The 9857-nt window shown below is 36.3% G+C and overlaps 1 protein-coding gene across 1 annotated transcript in view; it reads left to right on the top strand.

The window, feature by feature from the left end:
• LOC112631831 (cyclin-Y-like protein 2) overlaps positions 1-9857 on the top strand; it is a 35382-nt gene that overhangs the window by 7259 nt on the left and 18266 nt on the right. The window contains exons 4-5 of the mRNA XM_025397339.1: positions 5176-5276; positions 8298-8333. Coding sequence (XP_025253124.1) covers positions 5176-5276; positions 8298-8333 — 137 coding nt within the window. The remainder of the gene's footprint in view (positions 1-5175; positions 5277-8297; positions 8334-9857) is intronic.

Raw genomic sequence — 9857 nt, 5'->3', positions numbered from 1 at the left:
TTTTTTTTTTTTTTTTTTTTTTTTTTTTTTTTTTTTTTTTTTTTTTTAAGTTTTGCTCCTGATTTTGACTGGTCCATGAATTCCTTTTTTCTGTTGTTTTGATCTCTCTTGTTGGAGGCTTCCTTCCAATGTGTGGTGTTCCCTGGTTTTATTTGGAAGCAGGACTTCTGTTAACTGGTGGCACTCAGTGTGAGGTTTTGGAAGCCAAACTAACTTTTCATCTGTGGGACTTCAGTGTATTATCTGGGGATCTTTACTTGATCCAGTTCAGTTTCTTCTGAGAAAGGATCTCCCAATTTTCTGCCTGGGAAGTAAAAGAATGTCTACTTGCTTTCCAAAAGCAGAGTTAGGGAAGCAAGTTGGAGTTCTATTTTTGGTGTACCGTTTTCTTTATATCTCAGGTTTAAGCCATGGTCTTTCTGAACCTAGAAATTCTCAGGTTTGGTATATCCAGAGAACACACATCTAAGTTTCTTATCAGATGGGAAGACAGGTGGACTTGGGGCTCTAACCACAGATTTTCTGACCTTGCTGGCTTTTGTTTTACATTTTACCCTACCTTCCAAAGTTCCATTTGCCTCTAAGTTCACAGCCTGCCTTTAGTTCTGCAAGACAAACTGGCTTGCTTCTCTTCCAGTCACTTTCTGTAGGGACCAAAGTTGTGCTTCTGTGTTATGTACCACTCCTTTATGTACTTTTTATGTCCCTGCATTTATTAAAAATCACCTCTGTCAACCTTCTGTCCTGATCCTGTTTGTAACCAGTATTTTACGTATGACTAACGAGACTTCCAGAGGCAGAGGAAATAAATTTGTGGTCAATCTATCATATTTAATCCAAATTTAGGACCTATATTTACATGTGAATCAAAGTTTAATTTCAATATAATTAATGGTATTAACCCAGACAATTCTTTAGTGATGTATCTATAATTAGCATATTATACTTTTCTCCTAAGGTGTTGTTTAATATTTTTATTCAAACTTACGCTGCCATATTATCCCATTACCTCACAACATAGATGGAGCTGTTTTCATGAATGTCCAAAGTGTTAGAAATATTTAAGTGAATTAAAATTTGTTTATTTTTAGCCTGGTCAACATAGCAAGAGCTCATCTCTACAAAAAGGTTAAATAACAAATTAGCCAGGCATGGTGGCATGTGCCTTTAGTTTTACCTACTCAGGAGGCTGAGGCAGAGGATCACTTGAGCTCAGGAGTTTGAGGCTGTAGTTAACTATAATTTCACCACTGCACTCCAGCCTGGGCAACAAAGGGAGACCTTGTCTCAGAAAAAGAAAAAAGTTATTATTTAAAAACATATCTAAACTTTGTCCTGCCAAAAAGGAGAGAGGAAAACCTAAACTTGAGTTTTCATTTTATTTTATATTTGCTGGGAAGAATGCCATAGTTTATTTATATACTTTTATTTCCATAGGTTTTGGGGGAAACAGGTGGTATTTGGTTACATGAGTAAATTCTTTAGTGGTGATTTGTGAGATTTCGGTGTACCAGTCACTTGAGCAGTATCCACTGAACCCAATTTGTACTCTTTTATCCCTCACCCCCCCCCACCCTTTTCCCTGTGTCCCCAAAGTCCATTGTATCATTCTATGCCTTTGCATCCTCATAGCTCAGCTCCTACATATGAATGAGAACATATGATCTTTAATTTTCCATTCCTGAGTTACTTCACTTAGAATAATAGTCTCTGATTCCATCCAGGTTGCTGGGAATGCCATTGATTTATTCCTTATTATGGCTGAGTGGTATTTCTTAATCCACTTGTTGATTGATGGGCATTTGGGCTGGTTCCGTATTTTTATAATTGCAAATTGTGCTGCTGCAAACATACATGTGCAAGTATCTGTTTTGTATAATGACTTCTTTTCCTCTGGGTAGATACCCAGTAGTGGGATTGCTGGATTGAATGGTAGTTCTACTTTTAGTGTTTTAAGGAATCTCCACACTGCTTTCCATAGTGGTTGTACTAGTTTCCGTTTTTACCAGCGTTGTAGGGAAGTGTTTTCTTTTCTCTGCGTACACACCAACATCTATTATTTTTTGATTTTTTGATTATGGCCATTCTTGCAGGAGTAAGGTGGTATGGCATTGTGGTTTTGATTTTCATTTTCCTGATCATTAGTGATGTTGAGCATTTTTTCATATGTTTTTTGGCCAGTGGTATATCTTCTTTTGAGAATTGTGTATTTATCGCTTTAGCCCACTTTTTGATGGGATTGTTTGTTTTCTCTGTTGCCCATCTGTTTGAGTTCCTTGTAGATTCTATATATTAGTCCTTTGTCAGATGTATAGATTGTGAAGATTTTCTCTTTCATTCTGCAGGTTGTCTGTTTACTCTGCTGATTGTTCCTTTTCCTGTGCAGAAGCTCTTTAGTTAAGTCTCACCTGTTTATCTTTGTTTTTGTTGCATTTGCTTTTGGGTTCTTGGTTATGAAGTCTTTGCCTAAGCCAATGTCTAGAAGGTTTTTCTCATATTATCTTCTACAATTTTTATGGTTTCACGTTGTAGATTTATGTCCTTGATCCATCTTGAGTTGATTTTTGTATAAGGTGAGAGTTGAGGATCCGGTTTTATTCTCCTGCACATGGCTTTGCCAATTATGCTGGCACCATTTGTTGAATAGGGTTTACGTTCTTCACTTCGTTTTAGTTGGCTTTGTTGAAGTTAAGTTGGCGGTAGGTATTTCAGTTTATTTCTGGGTTTTCTATTCTGTTGCATTGGTGTGTGCGTGTATTTTTATACCAGTGCCATGCAGTTTTGGTGACAATGGCCTTATCTTATAGTTCGAAGTTAGATAATGTGATGGTTCTAGTTTTGTTGTTTTTGCTTAGTTTTGTTTTGGCTATGTGGGGTCTTGTTTGGTACCATATTTTAGAATTTTTTTTTAGTTCTGTGAAAAATGATGATGGTATTTTGATAGGAATTGCATTGAATTTGTAGATTGCTTTTGGCAGATGATCATTTTCACAATATTGATTCTACCCATTCATGAGCATGGATGTCTGTCCATTTTTTTGTGTCATCCATAATTTCATTCAGCAATGTTTTGCAGTTCCCAATGGCATATCAAAAAGATAATCCGCCATGATCAAGCGGGTTTCATACCAGGGATGCAGGGATGGTTTAACATATGCAAGTCAGTAAATGTGATACACCACAGAAACAGAATTCAAAACAAAAATCACAGGATCATTTCAGTAGATGCAGAAAAAGCATTTGACAAAATCCAGCATCCTTTTATGATTAAAACCCTCAGCAAAATTGTCATACAAGGGACATACCTCAATGTAATAAAAGCCATCCATTACAGATCCACAGCCAACATAATATTGAATGGCAAAATGTTGAAAGCATTCCCCCTGAGAACTGGAACAAGACAAGGATACCCACTCTCACCACTCCTATTCACTATAGTACTGGAAGACCTAGCCAGAGCAATCACACAAGCGAAAGAAATAACGGCCATCCAGATCAGTAAATAGGAAGTCAGACTGTCACTGTTTGCTGATGATATGATCATATACCTAGAAAACCCTAAAGACTCCTCCAAAAAACTCCTATAACTGATAAATGAATTCAGAAAAGTTTCAGAATATAAAGTGAATGTACACAAATCAGTGGCTCTGTTATACCCCAACAGTGATGAAGCTGAGCATTAAACCAAGAATTCCACCCCTTTATAATAGCTGCCTAAAAAGACAAACAGACAACAAACAACAACAACAACAACAAAAACAGCACCGGCTTAGGAATATACCTAAGCAAGGAGGTGAAAGACCTTTACAAGGAAAACAGCTTTAGTATTTTTAATGGGTTAAAATGAGAGGCAGCAGGTACAGTGGAAGAAGTCAGTGGTTGGGCATTGGCATCTAACAGGTACTGGACCTTTGATGGTCAGACTTTGGTTTTGACTTACTAAAATATGAGGTATGATTATTTTCTAGTTTTTGTCATTAAACCTTAAAACTACTAAGTAAACCCTTCCATTTCTTGTTAAAGATTGTAAAATTTCATACGCTGTGATTTATGCTGATTGAAGTTAGATTTGTTTCTATTTTGTGACTACCTTAAATAATACCTATAAACAGTAGTGTTAGTAGTATTTGTGCTGTAATTAAATGTAGTAAGACTTACCTTCCAAATTATAACTGAATTAATTTGTCAAACACTTGAACTTTTTGATTTATTCAACACTTTATGCTGAGCAGCTGGAGGTAGGAACAGTTAGGGCTCTCCTTTATTCTTATGGAGAGGTGTACTTTCTCATGAGGGCAATACTCTGCTAGAATTAGTATCTTGTAACCAGTTAGTGTACAAGAAAACATGTTTTGGTGAGGCTACTGGCAAAGAGATCCAAGAGGGTATATGGAGTCAAGCTTGCTGGAACAAGGAAAGAGAAAAGCATTATTCCAGGCAGAGAACAGGGGTACAGCAGGAAAATGCCTAGGTGCAGGTCAAATGATTTATACAATAAAATTAATCAAGTTTTGAAATGAATGGAAAGTATTCTCTGAGGGTCTCATTTGAGTCATGTCATGGCAGTCTTATTTAAACATGAAGTGAAAGTTAAATTTTTTTTTAATCCTCCACATAAGAAAACAGGACTAGAGAAACCTATGTTTCCTCACTTGTTGGTGGCCTAGCAGCTCTGGTACACAGAGCCTCTGAATCTGAAACACTTGTTTTGTCACAATATTGCCTGAAATAATACATTTAGGATTAGTAACTTAGTAAACGCATTAGTCTTGTATTCATTGCAGTAAAATGGTCCTATACCAATATTATTTAATACATTACATTTTACTGTAGTAAATAAATAACAGAAATAAAAAATCTCAGCTGTTTTATGTCACTATAAAAAATGAAATCTTATTTTAAACTTTTCTCATTATTTATAAAGGCAATTCATAAAATCCTTGTTAGGTTTGATGATAGGTACCATATTAAGGGTAGCATTTTGTAACCCATATCTCAAACATCATCTGTGGCAGTAAAGAGCCTCCAGTGGGTTTTCTATAGAGTGCACATGATACCACACTCAGGCAGTTCATGGAGTGTAAGAAATATCCTAGTGGTTTGAAAAATTTGACATTTTAACCAATGAAAAAGTACACTTTGATAAGTTTAACTTACACTTCCCTTCCCTTTCAGGTATCTTCTGAGCGTTTTACTCAACAATACAGTTCATGTTCGACAATATTCCTTGATGACAGCACAGCCAGCCAACCTCATCTTACAATGACACTAAAATCGTGAGTACAACATTAATGCCAAGGGACGGACTCCTTTATTCAAAAGTTATTTCAGCCATTTGGTTGTCCTCTTCAGCAGTCATTTCAAGAAATTGGAGTCAATTGTATATTGATATCCAGATTCTAAATATTAAGTATCAATTTCTCTTTTAATCTTAGACATCATGGTGGAAGGAAGAATCAGCACATAAGCAGTCCCAGAAAAAGTGTAGCTATTTATTTGATGCCTTTATGCCTTAAGACAATGTTGAACACAATGAGAAGGATAGGTTACCGTTATTGATTTTTCAGTGCATTGCCGGCCTAAATCAATGTGTACTACTTTGGACATTAGTCTTGACAGAAGGAACAGCTTTTTCTCTTCTGGCACCACAGTGTATCTGCATTTGATTTTCTCCCATTGTGCATGAGAACTTCATGGGCCACGAAGATGTGCTTTGAGAGCACCCTGAGATGAAGTTTTTTTAAAAAGGAACAACAACCAACACCACCACCAGCTCCACTGGGTTTGTCCAGTGTACATCATTATCACCTCCTTGGATTATGAGTGTTGATTTTTAGAACACAGTTTGGAAAGTGCTAATTTAGCATATTAATGTCTTTGTCTTTAATTTTACTTTTCATTCTATAAACATAACTAGCTTACAAACTATTTTATTTCAAATGCTCTAGCATTTTTAGCTAATTCAATTGTCAGTAACTTTTACTTTAATTAAAAATGGCAGCTGACTCCTGACTTGGAGTCATCTCCCAGCAGGGTTCGATAGACACCTCATACAGGAGAGCTGGCATTTGGCAGGTGCCCCTCTGGAACGAAGCTTCCAGAAGAAGGAACAGGCAGCAATCTTTGCTGTTCTGCAGCCTCCACTGGTGATACCCAGGCAAACAGTCTGGAGTGGACCTCCAGCAAACTCCAGCAGACCTGCAGAAGAGGCCCCTGAATGTTAGAAGGAAAACTAGCAAACAGAAAGCAGTAGCATCAACATCAACAAAAAGGACAACAATGCAAAAACCCCATCAACATCAAAAGGTCATCAACAACAGTGATCAAAGGTAGATAAATCCATGAAGATGAAACAAAAAACCACACAACAATGCTGAAAATGTCCAAAACCAGAATGCCTCTTCTCCTCCGAAGGATCACAACTCCTCACCAGCAAGGGACCAAAACTGGATGGAGAATGAGTTTGACAAATTGACAGAAGTAGACCTCAGAAGGTGGGTGATAACTAGCTCCTCCAAGCTAAAGGAGCATGTTCCAACCCAATGCAAGGATGCTAAGCAGCTTGATAAAAGGATACAGAAACTGCTAACTAGAATAAAGAGTTTAGAGAAGAACATGAATGACCTGATGGAGCTGAAAAACACAGCACGAGAACTTCATGAAACATGTGTATGTATCAATAGCCGAATTGATCAAGCAGAAGAAAGGATATCAGAGATGGAAGATCACCTTAATGAAATAAAGTGTGAAGACAAAAAGATTCTGATTTTCACTCCAACTCAATCATTCCAAACTTTGCTGCACTTTGAAATCACCAGATAAATTTTTAACAACCCTGATGCCCAAAGTCCTACCCAATGCTAATTAATTAAATTAAAAAGTCTTATGTTGAAAATGACGCAGTAAAGCTCCTCAGTTGATTTTAATGTGCAGCAAAGTTTGAGAGACACTGCTTAATTTGACTTTAGGACGAGAAACTCCTCCTATTTGGTGGGACCTTGGGCAAGTCAGCTTTAAGGTTTGTTTCCCTGATCTGTAAAATGAGTGCTGGATTAAATGTCATGTAAGGTCATTGGTCCTTTCCAGCATGTAACTTCAAATTCTGTGATTTTAAAATTATTTTAGAGATGAAAACTACTTAAAGCACTATAGACGTATCCATCTTAAATGCTAACATTACAGGCTTTTTAAAAAGTGCTAATACTATATAGACCTATTATTAAAATTGAAATTTGCCTTCCCTCAGTTATTTTGAGCCTCATTCTAGATGCTGAGGGTAAATGGAAGCACATAACATATGTAAGAGAACCTCTTGTTTTGTGATATGCAGCATCTGTGAGTAACTTAGGAATAAATAATTGAAGGTACCTGCCATTCATATTACACTGTGTCCTGTTACACTGCCTTGTCAGCATGGCTCATTTTAGGATCACTGCACCTATCATTGATTTCCTGTGTGCTTATGTTTACTAATATATTTTTTAATAATTATGCAAAAGTGATTTCAAATAATTTTATTTGTTATAATGCACTTTCATTATGTATTTTTAGGGAAATAATTAAAAATGGGTGGTAGGAGATAGTGAACTAAACTAAAATGCAGGGCCTAACATCTTAAAAAAGAAAACACTGCTACTAAATGGCTTAAACATATGGACACGTAGATGTAAACTGCATGAGGCTGTGTGCGGTGGCTCATGCCTGTAATCCTAGCACTTTGGGAGTTCCGAGGCAGGTGAATCACTTGAGGCCAGGAGTTTGAGACCAACCTGGCCATCAATGGCAAGACCCTGTCCCTACTAAAAATAGAAAAATTAGCTGGGCGTAGTGGCACAAACCTGTAGTTCCAACTACTTGGGAGGCTGAGGCATGAGAATGGCTTTTACCTGGGAGGTGGAAGTTTTAGTAAGCCAAGATTGCGCCACTACACTCCATTCTGGGTGACAGAGTGAGACTCTGGGTCAAAAAATAAATAAATGCATAAAGTAAATTGCATAGAATGAAAGGTTTTGTGGGTAGAAGAGCATATAACAGGGAAATATGTTATTACTTGTATATTATAATCATCAACAGAAACATGTCTTCTAAAAGCATACTGCCTTGCATTTTGATTCTCATATTTTTGCTAAAAGCCTAGAAATAAAAACAAGAAAGTGCCCTTATGGTACTGTTCTGAAATACAAGATTTGAATTTCAGAGCTGCTAGGAGAGTTTCCTCTGCCCCCCTTTTAAAAAATGTCTTCAAGCCTAACAAATGATAACATTTATTGTTGTGAATATTTTTTTTCCTTCCACAGTGTGACCTTGGCGATATATTATCATATCAAGCAAAGGTGAGCTTTTTTAAAACCTGTCTTGTTATTCTGGCTAATTACTTTGCATGATATCAAGCTCAGTGTTAGGTCACAGCTCTAGATGTCATAAGCTGTATTGTGCCTACTAAAATATCTAAGCAAATTATTTGTGTTTTCTTTGGTCCTTGAGACTTTTTAAATTCTTAAATGATAGAGTATCCCAATGAGTATGTTTTTATATTGATTATATTGATATTTACTGTGATAGAAATATAAAATTGATATTTTTTTCAAAATCTATTTTTAGTTTAGATTTCACAGCCTTAACACTATTGATATTGTGAGCTACATAATGCTTTGTCATGAGGACTGTCCTGTGCATTGCAGAAAGTTTAGCAGCATTGATGGCCTCTACCAACTAGATGTCAGTAGTAACCCATGACTCAGATTATGACAATAGAAAATACTCCTTGAGAACAATATTGTTAACATAAATTTTTAAAAGAAAAGATAACTTTTTTATGGTAAAATGTGTGTCATGTATTTGTATTATTGAAAATCTGTAGTGTTGAGCTTAACAGGAGACAGCTGGATTCTCTAGCGCTTTCTTTGCAATTTGCTTTAAAGAAGCAATAAGATGACCTAGGCTTACGCAAATATGTAGTTGGTAAAAGGTGCATTTTTAAAGCTTTAAGACAGTTGTGGGTATTCTTTAATACTAAATCAAAACTTCACAAGTGCTAGTTTCTTAAATTAGTTACAGTAGCATTTTACATATTCACAAATGTGTTCTCAGTACTCACCCATCATTCTTGCACAATAAATGGTTATTTCCCCACATACTTGCATTTATAATATGCATTAGTTATTTGGAAAATATTGGTTTATGTTTTATTATATCAAAAATCACTTTTTAAATTTAACCACCAATCTTATTTTAAAACGTCTTTAAGTATTGAGAAGCTGTCAAGCTTACAGTAGAAGGAACAAGTTTTTCAAAGTCCTCAGGAAAGCTTAAATTTTATCATTGGAAACAAATACTTATTTTCCTTGTGACATGAGTGACACATTTCCTTGTGAATGAGTGATAGCTTCACTTCATTTATTTTTGAGAATGATAGTTATAGCTGTTTTTTAGACTGAGTTTCACTCTGTCACTTGGCTGGAGTCCATTGGCATGATCTCAGCTCAAGCAATCCTCTCACTTCAGGCTTCTGAGTAGCTGGGACCATAGACGTGTGTCAGCATGCCTGGATAATTTTTTTTTGCACTTTTGGTAGAGACAGGGTTTTGTCATGTTGCCCAGGCTGGTCTCGAACTCCTAAAGGAGCTCAAGTGATCTGCCGGTTTGGCCTCCCAAAGTGCTGGGATTCTACAGGCGTGAGCTACTGCACTGGCCAGCTGTATTTTTAAATGAAATTGATGTTTCTCTTTAGTTCCCTGTAGTATATTCTCATGATGTATTTGTTATTTTCAGTAGTTTAAATTAAAGGAAGCTAGCAAATCTGAATCACATTTACATTCATTAAAGTTCTAAAGAGATTATTGCCCACCACTACTGCT

Source organism: Theropithecus gelada, chromosome 9 (genome assembly GCF_003255815.1).
Source record: "Theropithecus gelada isolate Dixy chromosome 9, Tgel_1.0, whole genome shotgun sequence".
NCBI lineage: Eukaryota > Metazoa > Chordata > Mammalia > Primates > Cercopithecidae > Theropithecus > Theropithecus gelada.
This window is presented reverse-complemented; position numbering and strand designations above follow the sequence as displayed.